Raw genomic sequence first — 24,740 nt, forward strand, 5'->3', positions numbered from 1 at the left:
TTGACCACTCGTCTTATTCAAAATTTTGTACAAAATATCACTTTTTTTGTTGTGTATTGGTTTATTAATAAAAGTTCTTCAAGAATGACTTAAATTTGACTATATTTGCACAAATTTTTTGAATAAGACGAGTGGTCAAACTTAGGCTAAAAAAAGTCAAACGACTTACAATTTGGGATGGAGGGAGTAGCATTTTTCTCTCACAACAAATCAGTGAATAATATTTTCGGCCATAACTTTTCAAACAAGCGAATAAGCTTAACATTCTGAACCAAAAGGTATGATATTAAGAATGACTCTAAAACCAAAAAAAAGCTACTTGTTTTGGGTTTTCGGAGGATGCACCACCAAGTTAAAATATCGGAAAAACAATTGTCAATTTGAGGACAGAAATAGATCTTCAAGAATCACTCCGGCGGACACCGAAGTCGTTTGGTTGGATTATTAAAGTTTAATAAGTATTATAATATTTTCATTTTATTTGGTAATTAATATTTAATCATGGACTAATTAGGTTTAAAAGATTCGTCTCACAAATTACTCTCTAGCCATGTTTTTAGTATCATAAATAATTTACATTTAATACTTCAAGCATATATGCAAACATTCGATGTGACGGACGCCAAACATACCCTTAGCTTTTCCAAGGCCATGTTTAGATCCAAATTTTTTTTGAATTTTGACACTATATCACTTTCGTTTTTATTTGACAAATATTATGCAATCATGGAGTAACTAGGCTTAAAAGATTCATCTCGCGATTTACAGGTAAACTATGTAATTAGTTTTTATTTTTATGCATATTATAATGTTCTATGCATGTGCCGCAAGATTTGATGTGACGAGAAATCTTCAAAAGTTTTTGGTTTTAACTGTTGTTAGTTTTTTAACACCAAAGGTCTCGACGGCACAATTTCTGCCGTTCATTTCAGATCGGACGGTGGGCCTGACCGAGCTGCCGCCGCTGCCACTGGCCTCTCGCAACCGGCGACCCAATCTCAAAGTAGAGGGTGCAGGCCGCCGCTCTCGGAAGCCCAGAGTGCTCGGGAACGGCCATGGCGATGCGGTCCGCTGCGCGGCAAGCCATACTCTCTCCCCCGCTTGGGCAACGCGGTCCTGGCCCCTTCCTCTGTGGTCGCTCCTTGCCTGTCGCTCCTCGCGTGGAGCCGTGCCGAGCGTCGAGCTCCGCCACCGCGCCGGCCGCCGGAAAGCACCTCCCTCCATTGTTCAGGTGACCGGAAGATCTAGATGGACAGGCTGACAAGGTAATGTTCTTGGGTTCAAGCTGATTTGTTTTGATGTATTTCTTTTCTACAGCGTTGCGCCGATGATGGACTGGACGGACAACCACTATCGGACGCTCGCGCGGCTCATCTCGCGGCATGCCTGGCTCTACACGGAGATGGTCGTCGCCGAGACCATCGTTCATCAGAAGGATAACCTGGTGAGAGTGTTATGTTGCTTGTTGCCCCCTTATCTTGATTTTCTTGAGCCTGGCAGATAAATAGGTCCACATAACTCGTCTGGCAGATAAATAGCTGATTGATTCAAATGCTTACTTTCAAATATGCAGGATAGGTTTCTAGCATTTCCTGAGGAACAACATCCTATCGTGCTGCAAATTGGTGGAAGTAATCTTGAAAATTTAGCAAAAGCAACAGAACTGGCAAATGATTATTCATATGATGAGATCAACCTAAAGTAACACTCATTTGAATCTCATTTAATCATGCAGTGCATCTATTTTCGAATAGTTTACATGTTACTTTTGTGATAGCTGTGGCTGCCCCAGCGGCAAAGTTGCTGGTCATGGTTGCTTTGGTGCTCGCTTAATGTTTGAACCAGAGGTTTGCTCCATGAATTCGACATATCAAAATCCATGATTGTTGAGATCTGTTTTCTCTCTCCTTATTTAATGTTGATTCAGTTTTCTGAAGTTTGTAGGGGATGCCATGTCAACTATTGCAGCTAATTGTGATGTCCCAGTTAGTGTTAAATGCAGAATTGGTGTTGATGATCGTGATTCTTATGAAGAACTATGTGAGTCTTCTTCACAAACCTTTGGCATTCTAAAATGTCCAGTAGGCTTTGCCAAAGATTAAGAAGGGATTCCTGAGTTGAGATTACACACTATTGGATCAATAATACATCCTGAGTTTAGGTTACACTCTATTGAATCATATATGTTCACAAAGAAAATGAACAATGGGGACTAGCTGCAAAAGGCAGATAGTTTTTCATATGGGCAGAACAGATGTAATAGAGCAACCATGGTAGCAGCATACTGTAGTTAATTAATGCTTGGTCAGCATCTGGTTCGTGGGAAATTTGAATTGTTTTACTTCAAACAATCTCGTAGTGCTGGACACCTTGTTATTCAAGTTTGACAAAACAGTCTGGTGCCACATGTTTCAAGTTTTGTGGCGCGTCTGTAATTGGTCTTCACTAGGAGTTGGTTTATTAGCCTCTCCTTAACATTTTCTTCTCTTAATGAGATGACACGTAGCTTTCCTGTGTTGTTTGAGAATTTCCTTATTCGTTTTATGCTAGATGCTTTCAACAGTTTCATTTGTTCTGACTTTACAGTGCACAATATAGTTGACTGCTTTCCAATCGGTTGTTCGATTGCATTTTTTCTAGAAATAAGTTCAATTTCTTTTTGAAGCCAGAACAACCATTGCTTTTCATGTTTTACTTTCTTTTAAGGAATCCTTGTCTTTCTTGATGTTTAGTTCTCCCTTACTGTGCTAGCATAGTGACGTTCTAATATATGCTATTTTTTGTCACCAGGTGAATTTGTAGATAAAGTTGTCTCAAAATCTCCAACTAGGCATTTCATCATTCATGCTCGGAAGGCATTGCTTAGCGGTCTCAGTCCCGCAGAGAATCGGAAGGTTCCTCCATTGAAGTATGTTTTCCCATCTTTGTGCATAAGGAAACATTTACGAAGGGAACCAATAATATCTCTAGAGAGGAATGGTCATGTCCATAATTGTGCTGCTCTTTCTTCTGCCATAGATATTGAAACATTTGTAACTATTATGTGTTGTACAGCTGAATTTTTAATCCTCATATCCAATCTGGGACAGTCAAGAAAGTGGATACCAATAGGAAATGTTGAATTGTGTATTTGTAATCCTAGCCATTGCACCTAGATAATGAAGAAAATGCTATTATTGAATTGGATCCGAACATGCCTGTGGTGAATGTTTCAATTTGTGTCAGTTTGGTTGCTTGGAACAGTTTTAAGATCCGTTTATCAACATGATTGCAGGTATGAGTACTATTTTGCTTTGTTGCGGGACTTCCCAGGAATAAAATTTACTGTAAATGGAGGCATAACCAATGTTGGTCAAGTAAGTGTTCGTCTTACCACTGAATGCTCCTAACCTGCAGAAAAGTGTGTCACTGAAATTCAGGGCCTGTGTCATATGCCTAATGGGGCCGAAGGCCCATCTGGCCCATGCGCCAAGGGCAGCAGCATTGCCGCCTAGGGGCAACGCGCGCACGGCAAGGGTGGGCTCCCACCTCCCTACTATCCATACCCAGGGGATCTTCAAAAAAGGAAAGGGAATAGGAATAGGAATAGGATCGGTTGAGATTAGATAGTTATGGAAGAGTCCATATCTATAAGGACTTCCCTCATTAGATTACTTAGGATACAAATCTACCTAGGACTATAAATAGAGGGGCTATGTAATCATAGGAATCAAGAAAGAACAGCCTCAAGGCTTATCCTTCCCTTCCCTCTCTCCCTCTCCTTGCGCCAACTCCCTCTCTCCCTCTTCCTAGCACCGCTGCCTCCAACCCCCCAAACCCTAGCCGCCACCACACCAAGGGCCCCCTTCCCAACAGGACTCTTACACCTGGTATCTGGAGACCAGACGATCCATGGCTTCCACCACCGTCCTCGTCCAGCAGCTGCTCCAGGACTTCGCCGACAATCTCCGCAAGAACTTCGATGAGATGCACCAACAACTCGTCAACCTCAACACCTGTCTGCACGACATCGAGCAAGCATGCATTCATGGCCACACCATCATCATCGGTGTCTAAACCAGATTAGACTAGGAAGCTGCCATCGATGACCTTGCCACAGAAACCAAGGGAGTCATGATCGCCACCGACAAGTCGTACCTCAAACACAAGATGGACGAACCCCAGTCCTCCAATGCTCCGGAGATAATCGTGGTTGTATCCATCAGCCTGCTTTCAGCTCCACCTCCATCACTGCCAACCGCGACTACGCCAGCAACACAGCACCAACTTCTGGCTATCCAACAAAAGTCGGACGTCAACCAGCAGGAACAATCGCTGGGCATGCCACGGGCGGCAACCCCACCAGCAGCTCGGCATCAACCGCTAAATGTGGACACGGCTAGCTGGCTCCCAGCTAGCCCGGCGGCTGCCCAGCAGAGCAAGGAGCCACCAAAGCAGCAGCCGGCCACCTAGCTGCTGGCACACAGAGTTTGATATGCTCGGAACACCGCTACTTCCGACTACAGCAACAATGTGAGTACTACCGCGATGACATGTACCTGTGAAGACAGCTCACAGCGCCCACATACGATGGCTTGATAGACCCAAGCCATGGCTTTCGCACATAAAACAAATCTCCAACTTGTAACATCTACCAGAGACACAACAAACCTGATACGCGGCTTCTCATCTAACAGGTGCAGCACATCGATGGTAGATGCACACGACAAAGGATACACTCATGACCGAGTGGGTGTTCTTCACTGAAAGCTTCATCCGCAACTTCAGCCCTGACCGCGGGACCACCGGCGACCTCGCACCCCTTCATCACGCCGACTCCATGAACAACTACATCAACAACTTCATCGTGGACGCTCTGCACGCTGGCATTACCAGTGAACAACACCAAGTAAGCCTCTTCATCATAGCCTTTAGGATGCACTCTAACTGGCGGTCACACGCCACCACCCGCGCAGGAGGGAAACAGCCAATGACCTCGCTCGTACCCTAGAGAACCTTCTGCCTATCTCCATTGACATAGGGTGAGCCACCTCAACCATCGACGACGACCCCGGCAACACACCACAACGGGATACTGACATCTCGAACACCAAAATGGACACGGACGAGCGCGAACTCCAGATAATCTCTGCCACCATTGAAGTCTAGGCGGCAGCACCAGCTTGGTCCCTCTAGAAAGGCATCGTCCGCTGCAACGAATGATGCTACATCCCGGTGACTTCACCACTACTGCAGGACATCCTCGAATTGCTAGGAACTACATCTCCTCATCAGCCATCGGCCTTCGCACAACGACATCTACACCAACAACACAAGCTTTCCCCTCGAGCATCCTATTACTCAAAGAATGGGCACAACACATACTATCATCGGCAACAATCGCCTTCTTCGACAACAATGGCCAACAGTTCCTCTCCATCGAGGACATCTACATCAGCAGGTAGCACGTAGGCGGCCACCCTCTAGTCTCCCTGGCCAACTATGACATGGGCGACCTCCTCTTCAGCACGCTCCAACACTTCACCATGACACCACCGACCATTGTGGCAACAACCCTGTGCAGGTGCACAGTGGGGCACATTGATGCAGACTAGGTACACTTGTTTCCATGACCTCGACGTGTCATGTGGGGTCGCACCTATACGCGACGTAGGTGGACTCGCGATATCCGCCGAGCGGCAGAACGCGCAGAGCGCGTGGCCTGGGAGGCGCAGGGCGCGAGGTCCACTAGTGGCTAGATTTAGGAGGTTAAGATAGTTTCCCTTTTAGTTCCTTCACATTAGGAACAATTAGTTCTAGCCGGTTTGGGCCTCAGGCCATATATATTCTTGTAACAAGAACTATTGAAGGCAATCAAGATTGTTATCCCAAAACTCTCATCTCTTCCTAACAACCAAGCCGACGGCTGAGGGGTAAAACCTCGCCGGCGAGGACGGAGCGAGGCTACGAGATCCGTAGCCGCGGTCCAGCTACCTTGGGCGCCGACGCCCTTGACAACCTGGTATCACGGTCTAGTCGATCCTTGCCCTCATCAGCCGTTGCGCCCTCTAACCCTCCACTAGCCGCTGCAAACCCTAATCCATCACCAGCCCCCGCCATTCCCAGCCCGTCGTCCTCGTCGTCGTCCGTTGCTTCTTGCGCGGTCACCATGGGAGACGATCTCAAGGCTTCTCTTGACGCCCTCGCCAAGAATGTCGCCTTGATGCAGAAGTCGATCGAGGCCAACGCTAAGGCCATCGCCGATCTCACCGCCAACAGCTCCGCCGCGTTGGGTGGTCGACTCAGGGGTGACCTGCAGCAAGATCGCCCCCCTAAGCATTGGCGGCCTGAGTTTCCTCGCTATGACGGGAAGAGCGACCCGCTGGCCTTCCTCAACCAGTGCGAATCCTTCTTTCGGCAGCAACGGATCATGCCCGAAGAACGCACGTGGATGGCGTCCTACAACCTCCAGGAGGGCGCGCAGTTTTGGTTCATGCAAGTGTAGGCGGGCGAGGGGACTCCAACTTGTCCTCGCTTCAAGGAGCTGCTCAATCTTCACTACAGGCCGCCGCTGCGCTCGGCTCCTCTCTTCGAGCTAGCCTCTTGCCGGCGCACGGGTACCGTGGAGGAGTACAAAGATCGGTTCCAAACCCTTCTTCCGTGCGTGGGTCATCTCGACGAAGAGCAGCTCGTGCAGTTGTTCACGGGGGGGTCTTTTGCCTCTGCTCAGCTTGCAGGTGCAGAACCAGAACCCTTAATCGCTGGCCGCCGCCATGAGCCTTGCGCGCCAGATGGAGCTCCTGGACCAGTACTACTCGTCATCGGCCAAAGCACAGGCCAAAGGAGTCCTGCCGCCTCCGGGAGCACACGCCCCTGTTCCTTTGACCGCGACTGAAAGGTCCTAATATGGGGGGGCGGTGAATAGCCTATTTAAAAAAATCCAGAAACAAACTAGAGCAAGAGGTTAGTAAATAACAAAGCGAAGCTTTTTGCTCTAGCTCTAGTGGGGTGTTTGCAAGCCAACTATCCAACAATTCTAGTTAATATGAACACTAGGCACACAAGAGCTATGTCACTACAATCTACACTAGTGAGCTAAGCTACACAAGACAAAGTAAGCAACTAAACTAATTACACTACTTTGTGGTAAGTAAATGAAGAGGATGAGATATTTATACCGCCGTGTAGGGGATGAACCAATCACCAATCGATCACCGGGAGAATGTCAATCAAACACAATTGAGACACCAAATTTTCTCCCGAGGTCACGTGCTTGCCGGGGTAGGCACAAAACCCCTCACAATCACCGGGAGATGACCACGAACCACCAACTCGTGCCAATGCTCCTCCGCTGCTCCAAGCTGTCTAGGTGGCGGCAACCACCAAGAGTAACAAGAAAACCGCAGCCAAAACGATCCCCAAGTGCCACTAGATGCAATTACTCAAGCAAATGCACTTGGAATCACTCCCAATCTCACAAAGATGGTTAATCTATGAAGGAGATGAGTGAGAGGTGTTTGCTTAGGTTCACAAGTATGTCAAGTATGCTAGAATACCAAGAGCATGAGGCCCAAGCAGGTCAACATGTATTTATAAGCCCTTCAAACAAATAGAGCCGTTGGCTTCTTCACTGGGCAAAAGTCGGGGCCACCAGACGCACAACCGGTGACCACCGGACGCTCAACCCGTGCATCCGGTGCTTGGAACAGAGCCACGTGTCAACCTTTTGAACCAGGCGCGTTGATCTGTAACGGTCAAACCAAAACCACCGGACGCGCTCAAGTTAGCATCGGACGCATCTGGTGCACACCGATCACATACGCAGAGAGGTCTGCAAACGCGCGGTACCACCGGACTCGCCTCACCAGTCGCGCCCTGAGCGTTCGGTCCCTTACTCAGAGAGTGCTGCAAACGCGCAGGGCACCAGACTCACACCACCGGACGCGCCCTGAGCGTTCAGTGCTCTCAGTCAGAGGCACCCGCCGAAGTTAGACAACACCGAACGCACAAGCAGGGTTTAATCCACGTCCGGTGTCTAGCGTCTGGTGCTTAACCCTAACATAGCCAGGCACTGACAGCACATCGGACGTGCAGATGCAGCGTCCGGTGCCTCTGTGGCCAGCGTCTGGTGAGTGACTTTTCCAAACTTTCCACCTCCTTCTCAAAGTGTGCCAACACCACCAAATGTGTACCAACATGTGCAAGTGTGTTAGCATTTTCACAATCAATTTCTTCGAAGGAGTTTAAGTTAGGCTCACTAGGTTCTAAATGCATGTACATGAACAATGACACCTAATGGCACTCGATAACCACTTAGCCAAAGAATTCTCTTCTTTATAGTACGGCTATCTATCCTAAATGTGATCACACCTTCTCTGGTGTCTTGATCACCGAAACCAAAATCCTAAGCAATACCTTTGCCTTGATCTTCATAGAGTTTTATTTTTCTCTTTCTTTTTTTCTAAGTTGAGCACTTGATCATCTTGTGGTCATCACCATGATTATCACCTGCTCCATCACTTGACATGTATCAACCTCATTAAGTCCATCAATTATCCAAAACCAAACTAGGCCTTTCAATCTCCTCCTTTTTGGTAATTGATGACAACCCTTCTTACAAAGATTTTCAATAAAGTTTTCTTCGATTCATGTTGCTTGCCCAAGCATTTTACCATTTGCAAAGATTATGGACAAGTTTTATGAACCCAAATTGGTAGCAATTGCTCCCCCTATATATGTGCTAAGAGTTTGGATTCGAAGGCTTACACATATGCTTGAATAGGAAATGTAGGAGTCAATTTCTACCAAATAATGCTAAGGTGTAAAGAATGGACCTTTGAAGCGTGATAGCAATCGGAGTTGCCAATATACACCATCCTTAGCACCATTAGTAATTAGACACTCACAAAGCTAGAACACCTCGTGAGATCAACATTATAAACAAAGTTCTAGTACTACTTGTGAAACAACTAAAAGTCCATTTACACTACCTATGCATGCTAGTTCTTCATTTCTTTTCAAATCACCGATCTTTGTTCTAATACAAGTGGAATGAAACACTTGTACTAGCTTGATTTTGATCATGAGAACCACTAACTTGCACATTAGAGGTAGGAAGCACTTGACCTTTGTCATCTTCAACATCAATCACCTCTCTAGGCCTCAAATCACCGATGTCCATGTTCTTCGTTGCATCGGCCAATTGAGTGCCTCTCACATCATCTAGATTCTCATCTTCCTCTTGAGAGCCATTGGTTTCATCAAACTCAACATCATGCACCTCTTCAAGAGTACCACTAGCCAAATTCCAAACTCTATAAGCTTTGCTGGTAGTGGAGTAACCAAGCAAGAAACTTTCATCACATTTCTTTTCAAATTTTCTCAATCTAGTGCCTTTCTTCAATATGTAGCATTTGTAACCAAAAACCCAAAAATATGCAATATTGGGCTTTCTTCCATTCAAGAGCTCATATGGTGTCTTCTCCCTCATTGGATGACAATAGAGTCGGTTGCTATAGTAGCAAGCCGTGTTGATTGCTTTGGCCCAAAATGAATGACTCACATTGTACTCCAACATTGATCTTACCATGTCAATCAAGGTTCTATTCTTTCTCTCTACAAGACCATTTGATTGTGGAGTGTACTTGGCCGAGAAGTGATGCCTAATACCAAATTCATCACAAAGCTAATCAACTCTTGTGTTCTTGAATTCACTTCCATCGTCACTTCTCACTTTCTTGATGGTTGTTTCAAATTCATTGTGTATTCTCTTGACAAATGATTTGAAGGTTGCAAAAACATCACTCTTGTCACTAAGAAAGAATATCCATGTGTATCTTGTGAAATCATCCACTATCACAAATCCATATTTATTTCCACCAATGCTTGTGTATGTGGTTGGTTCAAATAGATACATGTGCAACAACTCAAATGCCTTGCATGTACTCATGATACTTTTCTTTGGATGAGTGTTGCCAACTTGTTTTCCGGCTTGACATGCACTACGAAGCTTGTCTTTCTCAAATGTGACATCTTTCAAGCCTCTAACAAGATCATGTTTAACTAACTTGTTCAATTGTTTCATTCCAACATGACTAAGCCTTCTATGCCATAACCAACCCATGCTAGATTTAGTGAGCAAGCATGTTGATAATTGAGCTTCACTAACATTGAAATCAACTAAGTATAGATTCTCATATCTAAAGCCTTTGAAGATCAAGTTAGAGCCATCTACACTTATGATCTCTACATCATCAACTCCAAATATGCATTTGAAACCAACATCACAAAGTTGAGCTACGGATAGTAAGTTGAAGTTTCTTGGCCATGAAGCACGAAGGGGTGTCGAAGAGTGATGGCTTGTTGTTGATAGCAATACTAGCAAGTGCCTTCTTCTTGGATGCCTTGTCATTATCACTTGAATCATCCGAAGAAGCATCACTATCCCATGTCACAACATAGGATCCACCCTCCTTCTTCTTGATGACCATCTTCTTCTCCTTCTTTTCTTTCTTCTCTTTCTTGTTCTTCTTATTATCGTCATCATTATCACTATTATAGGGACACTCGCTACAACATGATCGGGGCTTTTGCATAGCATAGCCTTACATACTCCTTGTTGTTGAAATGATCTCTTCTCTTCCTTGTATGATAGCCCTTCTTCTTCATCATCTTGCCAAACTTGCGAACAAAGAGTGCTAGAGCTTCATCATCACTATCATCATTTGAGCACTCCTCATCATTTAATTCTTTCTTCTTGGCCTTACCCTTGTTCTTGCTCTTGGATGAAGAGCTAGTTTTGAATGCTACACTCTTTTTCTTCTTATCATCATCATCCTTCTTTATGACTTCATCATCATTGTCATTGTATTGATCCTCGGTCATGACATCTCCAAGTACCTCATTTGGAGATATATCCTTCAACCCACCTCTAAAGATGATTGTTCTTAATGTCTTGAACCTTTTGGGCAAGCACATCAAGAACTTGTGAATGAAGTCCTCGTCCTTCACTTTCTCACCAAGACCCTTGAGATTATTGATGATGACTTGGAGCCTATAGAACATCTTCGGAATTGACTCATCATCCTTCATCCTGAAGTTTGATAGCTTGTCTTTGAGCATATAGAGCTTGACACTTTTTATCATTGTAGTGCCCTCATATGTTTCTTCTAGTCTTGTCCATACTTCACTAGCCTTCTCAAGATCTTTGACTTGTTCAAACATCTTTGAATCAATGCCATTATAAATTGTGTTGAGAGCTATAGTATTGCATTGTTTGTTGGCCCTCTCATTGTCGATGGAGTTAGCGGGATCAAGGATCACAATCATTCTCCGTGACTTCCCATACTCTATCATTGATTGATCCAAGGTACGTTTTCATTTTTCTCTTCCAATAATCAAAGGAGCTTGTGCCATCAAAGAAAGGTGGTTTGCCCCCAATATGGTTGAACACTATTTGAGCCATAATTTGAGCATCGAGGTTGTTAAGCTTTCACAAAACGGTGACCACGGCTCTGATACCACTTGAAAGGTCCTAATATGGCTAGAGAGGGGGGGGGGTGAATAGCCTATTTAAAAAAAATCTACAAACTCACTAGAGCAAGAGTTAGTAAATAACAAAGCGAAGCTTTTTCCTCTAGCTCTAATGGGGTGTTTGCAAGCCACCTATCCAACAATTCTAGTTGATATGAACACTAGGCACACAAGAGCTATGTCACTACAAGCTACACTAGTGAACTAAGCTACACAAGACAAGTAAGCAACTAAACTAATTACATTACTTTGCGGTAAGTAAATGAAGAGGATGAGATATTTATACCGCCGTGTAGGAGATGAACCAATCACCAATATATGAAAAATCAATCACCGGGAGAATGTCAATCAAACACAATTGAGACACCGATTTTGCTCTTGAGGTTCACGTGCTTGCCGGCACGCTACGTTCCCGTTGTGTCGACCAACACTTGGTGGTTCGGCGGCTAAGAGGTGTAGCACAAACCTTGTCCTCACTAGGACACCGCAATAACTTACCCACAAGTGAGGTAGCTCAATGACACGAGCAATCCACTAAAGTTAGCAATCCACTAAAGTTGCCTTTGGCTCTCCGTCGGGTAGGCACAAAACCCCTCACAATCACCGGGAGATGGCCACGAACAATCACCAACTCGTACCAATGCTCCTCCGCTGCTATAAGCCGTCTAGGTGGCGGCAACCACCAAGAGTAACAAGAAAACCGCAGCCAAAACGATTCCCAAGTGCCACTAGATGCAATCACTCAAGCAAATACACTTGGAATCACTCTCAATTTCACAAAGATGGTTAATCTATGAAGGAGATGAGTGAGAAGTGTTTTCTTAGGCTCACAAGTATGTCAAGTATGCTAGAATACCAAGAGCATGAGCTCCAAGCCGGCCAACACATATTTATAAGCCCTTTAAACAAATAGAGCCGTTGGCTCCTTCACTGGGCAAAAGTTGGGGCCACCGGACGCACAACCAGTAACCACTGGATGCTCAACCCGTGCGTTCGGTGCTTGGAATAGAGCCACGTGTCAACCTTTTGAACCAGGCGCGTTGATCTCTAACGTTCAAAACCGAATCACCGGACGCGTTCGGTGTGCACCGGTTACATATGCAGAGAGGTCTGCAAATGCGCGGTACCACTGGACTCGGCTCACCGGTCGCGCCCCTGAGCGTTCGGTCCCTTACTCAGAGAGTGCTGCAAATGCGTAGGGCACTGGACTCACACCACCGGACGCGCCCTGAGCGTTGTTGGGTATTTCAAACGCAAACAGAAAAAATCCGCAAGCGCACGGATACCGATGTAGCCTTCACCCGGGAGTATTCCAGAGTATTGATTTTCCACAGAGAACGTGAGTGTACTAATTAAGATCCAAGATCGCCCAAGGATAACTATATAATTGTTTTTGGTGGGAAGAGAGGAAGTTTCCTGAGAGTTCTCTAGTTGATCTAAGAATCAAGAATTACTTCAAGATTATCTATATCGGGACATCAGAGCACTAACCACAGAAAGAGATGAGAAGGGGGCTAGGAAGGTCTGACTACGGTCCTACAAACACCGATCCGAACGTGGTGGAATATGTCGACCGTTAGGGCTGTCACTACCCTAGGGCTACCACAACAATCCGTAGGATTGGGTGCAATTCCAGGTAATCGCAAGACTAAACACCACGTCTAATCTATTAATTACTACTCTAGCGTTATAAAGACTAGAGCACTTGATGCAAGCGGGAATCCAATAAATAACTTGAATGTAAATAAAAGTAATTAGAGAACTCAGGAGTTATGAATTGAAGAACCTGGAGAACGATGAAGAACGAACCAGTTGCTGCAAAAGTACAATGTTGAGGAAGATCCGACAGATCCGGCTCCTCCTCCTCCGCTCTCCTCTTCTCTCTTCCTATTTTTCTAGATTACAACTAGAACTAACTAGAACTAGAACTAGAGGAACTAGAACTAGAACTAGATGAACTAGAACTAGATCTAGATGAACTAGAGGTAGAACTAGAAGAACTAGAGGGATCCTCTCTACTTGGATGAAGAATTGAAACCCTAACTTTGATTCTGTAGAAGAGGTATGCCTCCAGGGGCTGGTGGGGGTCTGCTTATATAGTCCAGGAAGAGTAGCCCCCAAGAAATCTAGGAAGAGTAGCCCCTAAGAAATCTAGGAAGAGTAGCTCTCAAGGAATTTCCACGTTATTCTCCACCATCCGATCAAACCGACCTTCATCGTGTGATTTTCCTCGATCCTTAGAGTCGGTGGAGCATAATCCCCGAGACTCGTGCTGATTGGCCAGCAGAGGAGGGCGGGCGCCCAGGGGGGTAGGGCGGGCGCCCTGCCTCCGGGCCCGCTCGGCCTCCCGTTCGTTTCCGTGGCTTCTGGAGTCTTCTAGATGATAGAAAATTGCGCGGCACGTTAATATCTCTAAGTAATCCCGACGTGTGGGCCTTTCTTCCGTATTTCCTGATAACCCCCTGCAGAAATAGACAAACACCAAAACTTGTGGAATTCTGTCAGATAAAATCCTAAGTCTAGGTGTTGGTTGCATTTGGATCCTTTTCTATGATTAGTTGATGGTTAAATGTGAGCATTAAGGACCGTCAACAAGCGTTCGGTGCTCTCAGTCAGAGGCACCCGCCGAAGTCAGACAACACCGGACGCACAAGCAAGGTTTAATCCGCGTCTAACCCTAATAGAGTCAGGCACTAACAGCACACCAGACAAGCAGACGCAGCGTCCGGTGCCTCCGCGGCCAGCGTCCGGTGCGAGAAACACTCCCGCAACTTCTTTAAACTTTCCACCTCTTTCTCAAAGTGTGCCAACACCACCAAATGTGTACCAACATGTGCAAGGGTGTTAGCATTTTCACAACCAATTTCTTTGAAGGAGTTTAAGTTGGCTCATTAAGTTCTAAATGCAGGCACTCGATAACCACTTAGCCAAAGAATTCTCTTCTTTATAGTGTCTTGATCATCAAAACTAAAACCCTAAGCAATACCTTTGCCTTGATCTTCATAAGATTTTGTTTTTCTCTTTCTTTTCCAAGTTGAGCACTTGATTTATCTTGTGGTCAACACCATCATCACCATGATCATCATTTGCTCCATCACTTGACATGTACCAACCTTATTAAGTCTACACACTTAGTATGGAGGTTAGTACTAGAGTTTAATCAATTATCTAAAACCAAACTAGGGCTTTCAGCGGCCAAACCAGCGGCTCCTACAGCGTTGGTCGAGGGCCGGTCGATCCGCCGCCTGAACCAGTCTAAGATGGAGGAGCGCCTTTGGCTCGGATTGTGTTACAATTGCGACGAGAAGTACTGCCGCGGACATAACAAGGTCTGCAAACGGCTCTTCCTCTTGGACAGCAAGGTGGACGACGACGACGAAGCTGACGTCGGGGACGAGGAGCCAGCTGACACCGAGTCCCCGGTGTTATCTTTGCACGCGGTTGCCGGCGTGGCTGTGGTCCACACCATGCAACTCCAGGTCACCGTGGGGGACACCCGCCTCATCGCTCTTCTGGACACGGGGTCCACGCACAGCTTCATCGCCGAGACCGCCACGGAGCGCACCCACCTAGCTGTCTAGGCCCGACCCAGGCTCACGGCGACCGTAGCCAACGGCGAGAAGGTTCCCTGCCTTGGTGTCATCTGGAGGGCCCCACTCGATGACATTTCCTTCTTGGTCGACCTCTTTGTTATGCCTCTTGCAGGGTACAACGTGGTGCTCGGCACCCAGTGGATGGCCACGCTCGGTCGGCTCGTGTGGGAGTTCATCGCCGGTACCGTCACGTTCTAGCACCATGGCTGCACTATATGCTGGTCGGGTGTGCCCTCGCCGGGTACCCTGGACGTGGGCGCGACACTGGCCACCTGCGCTGCGTCGTCCAGCGCGCCTCTCCTGGACGAGTTGCTCGCCGGCTTCTTCGACATCTTCGCTGAGCCACGTGGTCTGCCCCCCAGCGCGCCCGCGACCACAGCATCGTCCTGAAGCCGGGTGCGCAGGCCGTCGCCGTTACCCAGCAGCGCACAAGGACGAGCTGGAACGCCAGTGTTCGGCGATGATCGAGCTGGGGATTGTCCGCCGCAGCGACTCAGCGTTCTCTTCGCCAGTCATCCTCGTCAAGAAGGCGGACGACACGTGGTGCTTCTGTGTTGACTACCGAGCGCTGAACGCGCTCACCTATGTTACACGGATACTCCAAGAGGGTGACGTATCCGTATCTGATACTCATCGGATACACGGATACGGATACTCGGATACACCATTTTAGTGGGTTTTTCTTTTGAGAAAGTGTGTATCCGCGTATCCGATACGTATTGTATCGGATACTCGTACCCATACTCGTGTAACATAGGCGCTCACTGTCAAGGACGCGTTCGCGATCCTTGTCGTCGATGAGCTCCACGGCGCTCGTTTCTTCTCCAAGCTCGACTTGAGGTCGGGGTACCATCAGGTCCGCATGCGGCCATCCGACATCCACAAGACGGCGTTCCGCACACACGATGGCCTCTACGATTTCTTGGTCATGCCGTTCGGCTTGTGCAACGCCCCAGCGACTTTCCAGGCGCTCATGAACGACGTGTTCAAACCCTTTCTACGGTGGTTCGTCTTGGTATTTTTTGATGATATTCTTATTTACAGCCGCACCTAGGTAGATCATCTTCGGCACCTGCATGCCGTGTTCGGGGCGCTCCGTCGCCACGCCCTCTTCATCAAACGCAGCAAGTGCGCCTTCGGCGAGAGCTCGGTCTCCTACCTCGGGCACATCATCTCCGAGACCAGGGTCGCCATGGACCCGGCCAAGGTGCAGGCCATCCTCGATTGGCCGGCCCCTCGCTCAGCTCGAGCGGTTCGCGGTTTCCTCGGCTTGGCGGGGTATTACCGCAAGTTCGTCCACAACTACGGTACAATCGCGGCACCGCTCACAGCCCTTCTCAAGAAGGACGGTTTCTCATGGAACGACGCAGCGGCGGCTGCGTTCACCGCACTCAAGGCCGCGGTCACATCCTTGCCCATCCTCGCCATGCCTGACTTCGCCAAGCCGTTCACCGTCGAGTGTGATGCGTCTTCCCATGGGTTTGGCGCAGTCCTCATCCAGGAGGGACACCCGATCGCCTTCTTCAGTAGGCCGATCGCGCCACGCCACCGCTCCCTCGCCGCCTATGAGCGGGAGCTCATCGGCCTTGTTCACGCCGTGCGGCACTGGAGGCCGTACCTGTGGGGGCGCTGTTTTTTTGGTGAAGACTGATCACTACAGCCTCAAGTATCTTCTGGATCAGCGGCTTACGACAATTCCCCAGCACCATTGGCTGGGGAAACTTCTCGGCTTCGACTTCTCGGTGGAGTACAAACCCAGGGCGGCCAACGCCGTGGCGGATGCTTTATCCCGCCGCGACACGGAGGACACAAGTGCTATCCTCGCCTTGTCGGCCCCTCGGTTCGACTTCGTCACTAGCCTCCGACACGCACAGACCGCGGACCCGAGCCTCGTGGCGCTCCGCGATGAGATCGCTGCAGGGACCCACGACACGCCATGGTCCCTGGTCGATGGCATGGTCCAGTTCAACGGGCGGCTCTACATCCCGCCGGCGTCGCCCCTCCAGGAAATCACACAGGCCGTCCACGAGGAGGGGCACGAAGGCGTTCAACGCACGCTGCATCGGCTGCGCCGCGACTTCCACTTTCTTGACATGAAACGATTGGTGCAGGAGCTCGTTCGGGTGTGCGTGGTCTGCCAGAGGTATAAATCCGAACACCTGCGACAAGCTGGGCTGCTGCTTCCTCTTCCAGTTCCGTAGGGGGTCTGGACCGACATCGCTAGATTTCGTCGAGGCTCTGCCCCGCGTTCGTGGCAAATCCATCATCCTCACGGTGGTGGATTGTTTCAGCAAATACTGCCACTTCATTCCGTTGGCGCACCCGTACTCGGCCGAGTCTGTCGCCCAGGCATTCTTCACCGACATCGTCCGCCTGCACGGGGTGCCTCAGTCGATGGTGTTGGACTGTGACCCCGTCTTCACGTCGATGTTTTGGCGCGAGCTCATGCGGTTGTTGGGCACCAAGCTGCACATGTCCACGGCCTTCCATCCACAGTCGGACGGCCAATCGGAAGCAGCTAACAGGGTTATCATTATGTATTTGAGGTGTCTTACAGGCGATCGACCATGGCAGTGGTTGTGCTGGCTCCCATGGGCTGAATTCGTCTTCAATACCTCCTTCCAGTCTTCACTTCGCGACACGCCGTTTCGTGTCGTCTATGGCCGGGATCCGCCGTCGATCCGGTCTTACGAGTCGGGCGAGTCGAGGGTGCCCACTATTGCCCGCAGCATGGAGGAGCGCACAGAGTTCCTCGACGACATCCGCTACAGGCTGGAACAGGCGCAGGCGGTGCAGAAGCGCTATTACGACGCCGGCCACTGTCCAGTGAAGTATCAGGTGGGCGACTGGGCCTTGCTCCGGCTTCGGCACCGCGCGGCGTCTCTTCCTCAGGCTTCGACGGGCAGGCTCCGACCTCGCTTCTATGGGCCCTACCGCGTCGTTTAGTTGATCAACGAGGTCGCGGTGCGCGTCGCCCTTCCAGCCGGCACCCGTCTGCACGACGTTTTTCATGTGGGCATCCTCCAGAAATTTGAAGGTGCTCCGCCAGCAGCTCCTCCGCCTCTGCTGCCCCTGCATCATGGTGCTGTTGCTCCTGAGCCTGAACGCGCGGTGCATTATCGGCTCGCGCGCGACGTTCGTTAGGTCCTGGACGTCAACGCTTTCTCCGCCAAGCACCCAGAGTTTCAGCTCGAGGACGAGCTGAGTCTCAGTGGGGAGGGAGATGTCATGTGGGGTCGCACCTATACGCGACGTAGGCGGACTCGCGACATCCGCCGAGCGGCAGAACGCGCAGAGTGCGTGGCCATGGAGGCGCAGGGCGCAGGGTCCACTAGTGGCTAGATTTAGGAGGTTAAGATAGTTTCACTTTTAGTTCCTTCATATTAGGAACAATTAGTTCTAGTTGGTTTGGGCCTCAGGCCATATATATTCTTGTAACATGAACTATTGAAGGCCATCAAGATTGTTATCCCTAAACTCTCATCTCTTCCTAACAACCAAGCCGACGGCTGTGGGGTAAAACCTCGCCGGCGAGGACGGAGCGAGGCTACGAGCTCCGTAGCCGCGGTCCAGCTACCTTGGGCGCCGACGCCCTTGACACCACGGGTCATGCAAATGCTACACTTCCCAGGAACCCTTCCAGGCGCCACCATCTATGCAGCATGCTGCTTCCATGAACCAATGGAAGGATCAAGAACCAACAGTTACTGCATATCCGGCTACTTCAGCTCCTGCAGCTGAACCAACAGTTACTGCATATCCGGCTACTTCAGCTCCTGCAGCTACTACTTCTGGTTCTCCGATTACCACATCAACACCGATCACTTCAACGACACCTTGGGCCACCTCACTGTTCAAATTGCAGAGATACCCTGGGGTACCAGACTACTACCAGAGGGCATCAAGGATTGGACAATGATTCAGCGCAAGGACGCACTGATCGGAGAAGAGGGGAATGATGTCATATGCCTAATGGGGGCCGAAGGCCCATCTGGCCCAGGTGCCAAGGGCCGCAGCAGCGCCGCCTTGTGGGGAGGCGCGCATGGCAAGGGCGGGCTCCCGCCACTCCACTTTCCATACCCGAAGGATCTTCAATAAAGGAAAGGGAATAGGAATAGGAATAGGATAGGTTGTGTTTAGATAGATGGGGAAGAGTCCATATCTACTCTCTCTATCCCTAAAAACTTCAATTCCTAGAATCCGTGCCAGTCAAACTTTTTTAAGTTTGACCAACTTTATAGAAAAGAGTATCAATATCTATGACATAAAATGAGTATTTTATGAAAGTATATTCTATGATAAATCTAATAGTACTAATTTAGTACTATAAATCTTAGCATTTTTTTCTAAAAATTCGGTCAAAGTTTAAAAAGTTTGACTTAAGATAACTCTAGGAATTGAAGCTTTCTGGGATGGAGGGAGTAGACTTCCCTCATTAGATTACTTAGGATACAAATCTACTCAGGATTATAAGTAGAGGGGCTATGTAATCATTGGAATCAAGAAAGAATAGCCTCAAGCTTATCCTTCCCTCCCCTCTCCCCCTCTCCCTGCACCAACTCCCTCTCTCTCTCTCTTCCTAGCGCCACCGCCCCCAGCCCCCAAACCCTAGCCGCCACCCCACCAAGGGCCCTCTTCCCAACAGGGCTCTTACAACTTGTTTGCTTCCTAACCTGGGAAACTTGCTTGGGTCAGGCATCGGTCCCAGTCATTCATCTTTTAGCACCTGGGGTTGGATCGACCTGCCCAGGTGCCCCAGGCCAGGATGTGAACCAAATGGCCTCTCATTGCATTGCTTCAATTCTTTTTAGCTATTAGTTTCATGACCTCATTGAATGTTGTGGTCAACAAGGCAAGATTAGGCCCCCATCTTGATGTGAATGGGAATTACATTTCATGCGACCTCTAAAGCAGAGCGATCTTATCATGACTAGAAAATGTAGCTGCTTTCTTAAGTTCCATAAAGTCATGTTACAATGATTTTTGTCCTCGAACATGCTGGAGAGTTGTGCATTATTAATATTAAAAAGAAAAAGGGGAATAACCCTTACAAACCACACACATACACGTGCACACCAAAAGACGTTAGAATCACATTTGCACCAGGAAACTACAGGGATACGACTGTAACCTAAACGCGCACTACTCCAACGACTGGGTGAAAAGTTAAGAAATACCATTAGCATCGGCCAAAACCCACTACTGTAATTCCTCGCTAGCGAGCAATACGGCTCTAGCCAAATGAGGAGGAACTGGTCCAAGGCCCAAGATTCATGAGGGAGTTGAGGCCTTTCTGCAGTTGTCCTCCAACAGCAAGGATAATCTTCTCCCACTAATTATCAAAGAACTCTTCTCCAATCTGAGGGGCAAGGATCTGTAGGCCTGCCCTTTGGAATAATCTGAACCAGAAATCCCATGCAAAGATGCAAGAAATTGCTAAACATATTTTCTCTAACAATGGTTGACTTGAATTTTGTATATCCTTATATAGATGGCTTTCTGTTAGTAATGTATCAATTATCAACTGTTTTAGGCTGCAAATTTTTGCAGAGAACTAGAACCTGTTGTACACTCAAGATAAAGATATTTCATTTGATGCATTTGAGACATCTACTACTATACGCATTTCCCTCCTATTCAGGACTGCACAATGTTGATTGAACCTTCCATGAATGTTAATCTTATGTTGGTTTGATTAGTGCTCTTTGTTTTGTTGCAGGTTAGTGCATCCATAAGACAAGGTGCACATGGAGTTATGGTTGGCCGGGCCGCTTATAATAAGTATGTTCTTTTTTTATTTTATGTTGTTTGTTTTTGAACATGGAAACTGTTACTGCCAAGGATCAAAAGATGGAAGTGAGAGAAGGAAAGAACAGGAGAGGGCATGATATAGTATCTGCAGTACCATTTCCGTGGATGAACAGTACCTATGAATAGTGCTGGTGGGTTGAGAGGGAGATAGAGGGATTTCCTTTTTACTTGAGTTCCAAAGGGTACACATCACCTCTATTTATTTACTTGGATCTCATAATCACGATCCCCTTGTGCCAAAATTGATACGATACTTCCTAACAGATAGATCTATTAGATTATTTTGTAACAAACTGACTGGAAGACTCTAGACTTGACAACGTGGATACATGTAGCAGCCTGGCTGCCCCTTGCCACACGGATAGGTTTTTTTTTGGCCAAACCTGCTTCTGGTGCCACCCATGTGCTGGCCTTGCTCATGATACAGTCCAGCCGCCCCATGGCGCATCTGGGCTGTAACACAAACTAAAGTGAATCCCTGTAAATAGACCTCGAAATGACACAAAGCTGTCTGGTGTGTTTGAAAGCAACTGTAAATATACCTTCTTATGCTTTGCAGTTCCAGACTTCCAGGGATCACTTTAGTTCTTCCCTATGCTTTGAGATTACAGTGGTCACATTGGTTTTTCTTTTCTGTAAGGATTTGCTTAGTGTACTAACTCCAATGTTAGTTATCATCATTATAATTTCATATTTGGTGGAATTTCTAGTCCATGGAACATGCTAGGACATGTGGATGGTGAAATCTATGGCAAGCAAACAAGATGCATTTCTCGCCGCCAGGTTTAGCATTTGACATATTTATTTGAGCTATCAGCTATTTCTTCCTTCGTCTGAACTCTCTGTCTTAGATCCTTGAGAGCTACCAAGCTTATGGTGATTCAATAATTGACCAGTACGGGCCCAGCAGGCCAAACGTGAGACAACTTGTCAAGGTATGAGCTACATTTTGATGACAAAAAACACTTCGGATTTTATTGTCAAACGGAGCCTGGCACTCTGACCAGTGGAGGATATCTGAATCTACCATTTAAATAAATCACTTGTATGTCTTCCATTCACATTTGGATACTCTTTTTTTTTTTGGTAATGGAAAAGAATTTTGTGCCATGTTACGCTGTAGTGTGTTGCAGCTTTGTAATGCATAAAAACTGTCATTAACAAAATGTTTCTAGATCAGGAATAAGTATGTCTGAGATATGTACTCAAAAGGTATGATGCTGACAAATGAACTTACTGGAAGCATTTCTAATGATCTAGCAAATTTATATGTTTGGCCTGGTAATGTTGCCCTCTAATTAAGAAGTAGCATTTGCATTTTCAAATTTTTGTCTTTTACAAGACATAATTCTAGTGCTAATTGTATTTATCCTCTTCCAGTTTTATATACACTTGAGATCACTTCCTTTTAACCTTGGTAATGACAGAGGGAATCACTTGATTTTGATACAGCCACTGTTAAACTTATTCCACTCAGAACCTGGCAACAGCTTGTGGAAACGCAAAGCTGACTCTGCATTGCGTCATTGCAAGGTAAGTTAATAGAACCTCACTCCTGCCATATCACTACTTGCACAAATAATTACAGAATGAAGGTGCATTTGGTAAAGAACTTCCAAACGGTTAACGGCTACAAAAAACCTTCCCAAAACACCCACTCACACTAAAATTTGCGCCACAAAAACAAGAAATGGCATAATATTAGTTTTAAGGCTGATTTTGATTTGAAATGAAAATGAGCAAAGTACAACTCTTGTATATTTCAAGTTTTTTTTTTTTCAAAATTGAAGTTCAAAAATGGTAAAGCATTAACCGTGTGATGTTCTTTGTGCAGACAGTGAAAACATTCTTGGAGGAGACTCTTGACGCCATACCGGACAGTGTTCTTGACAAGCCAGTAAACAGGGAACCATGCAGTGACGAAGGATATTTTGCTAATATTGATTCTCTGTTGCCACCAAAATACACGACGCCGATCAACTGTAGCTATGGAAGACTAGAACTTGTAGCCGCATCCACCTAAGCATCCGGAAGGTTTTCTTTTTTGAGAAGCCAGTAAACAGGGAACCATCCAGTGCCAGTGGCGAAGGATATTTTGCTAATATTGATTCTCTGTTGCCACCAAAATACATGACGCTGATCCGCTCGCCCACTTTCTTCGCCCGCCCACTCCCCCTCTCTGGCTCCTCCGCACTGTTGTTGCTTCATGCTACGCTCGCTGCTGTTATGTGAGACAAAGCCACAGTAACATCCAGCTCGCTATTGCCTCGTTTGTTCGTGCTTCCTCCTTCCCTCTATGACCTTCTTGGCACTAGAGGAGGGCGACGGCAGCGGCTTCTAGTGAGCCGCACCTCCCTCCCTTGCTACCTCCTCTTTGCGACCTCCATGCCATCGAAGATGATGGCTATAGCGTAGTTTCCGACGAGGAAGGTGTCTTTCTCTGGCTATAGCGTAGTTTTCGACGAGGTAGGTGGGTCCTTCTCTAGATCTAACCTCTGCTCCTCTCCCTCCTCCTTTGGATCTAAGCTCTCCTCGATCTAGACTTGAGGGATACACAACAGTGGCTAGGTTCTAACGAGCTCAGTTGCAGTAGGTTTGTTTCTGTTGTTGTAGTAGCGTCGTTTTGTTGTTGCACAAATATTTTTTTGTTACATTATTTTTTTTATTCTGATGTTGCATTTCTATTTCTTCTCTGGATCTAGATCTAAGGGATGCAGTAGTGATTAGAGTTTCAATGAGCTCTATTTGTAGTAGGCTTGTGGCAATAGCTTTGGTTTGCTGTTGCAACAAGTACTTTTTCTTTGTTGTATAAGTCTTTTTTCTGATGAATCTGGTATTGCTTTTATTTCTGTTGGTTGCAGTAGTTTTGGTTTGCTGTTGTAACAAGTATTTTTATTTTGTTGCATTAATATATTTTTCCTTGATGCTTGCATCTAGCTTTGTTGTGTAGTTGTAGTCGCTCTTATTCAAGTCTTGTTCTGATGTTTCACCTTGTTTTTGCGCTTTGTTTAATGTTGTTTTCTGAGGGCAGTCCCAATGGTAGAAATTATGCACAGTTTCCATAGTGACTATGTCAACAAAAATTAATCTATGGAAACTATCTCACACAATGGAGATGTCTTCAAGTAATACACCATTGGGAGTGCCCTGATGAGAGTGCGTTAGGGGTGGGTAAGGTTGTGGGACGGATGGAAACCCATTCTATTCGATAGGGGGCAGGCGAGGTTGGGGGCGAGCGGGTTGCATGTGCGAGGAGCGGAGGAAGGGTGGTTCCAATCTCAACTTTCTTCTCCGAGCAGTTAGGGTGAGAGGGAGGTGCGGTATGAAGGGACACGGTGTTGTTACGACATCGTCCGATGGATCGGCATCCATTGGACGTCCGGGCACCAACACTACCGACAAATAATTCCATATATGGAAGTAGAGGTTATCCGCATACATTGGCCTACTTGCTTTGCTTTTTTCACGGCATTCAAAAGTGTGGAACCTCATCGGCTACCGGGCCTCCTCCGCCAGCCACCAAGTGAAATTGACCTGGTCAGTTTGGATATGTTTGGTTTCCTAACTTACTTTTAGCTTGGCTAAGCATCTCTAAGAGATTGGTCAAATCATTTTGTAAAGCTAAATTTTAGTTATTATTGAAGGAAAAACATCTCCAATAGACTCTGTAAATGTCTATAAATTTAGTAGCTCTCCATCCCACCTCCCTTGCTCTCTACTTTTTGATAGACTACCTCACTAGCCATCTAATACAGAGTTTGTTGGAGTATTTTAGTATTTTCTTGTCCAATCTATTTTAGTGAGTAGCTAAATCAGTAAATTTAG

General features: G+C 47.0%; 1 protein-coding gene across 2 annotated transcripts; it reads left to right on the plus strand.

The window, feature by feature from the left end:
- LOC8086466 (tRNA-dihydrouridine(20/20a) synthase) lies at positions 974 to 23,744 on the plus strand. Of its 2 annotated transcripts, XM_002446185.2 has the most exons (12): positions 980 to 1,231; positions 1,318 to 1,444; positions 1,574 to 1,701; positions 1,778 to 1,847; positions 1,938 to 2,040; positions 2,791 to 2,908; positions 3,275 to 3,356; positions 20,824 to 20,885; positions 21,626 to 21,698; positions 21,767 to 21,850; positions 22,368 to 22,448; positions 22,750 to 23,744. In XM_002446185.2, the coding sequence occupies exons 1-12, from the start codon at positions 1,056 to 1,058 to the stop codon at positions 22,936 to 22,938; spliced, it is 1,293 nt and encodes a 430-aa protein (XP_002446230.2). In that variant the 5' UTR covers positions 980 to 1,055; the 3' UTR covers positions 22,939 to 23,744. The 2 variants fall into 2 exon arrangements, 1 of the variants encoding a protein (XP_002446230.2); XR_002454262.1 differs by lacking the exon at positions 22,750 to 23,744 and having other exon boundaries at positions 974 to 1,231; positions 21,767 to 21,960.

This window comes from Sorghum bicolor, chromosome 6 (genome assembly GCF_000003195.3).
Source record: "Sorghum bicolor cultivar BTx623 chromosome 6, Sorghum_bicolor_NCBIv3, whole genome shotgun sequence".
In the NCBI taxonomy this organism is placed as follows: Eukaryota; Viridiplantae; Streptophyta; class Magnoliopsida; order Poales; family Poaceae; genus Sorghum; species Sorghum bicolor.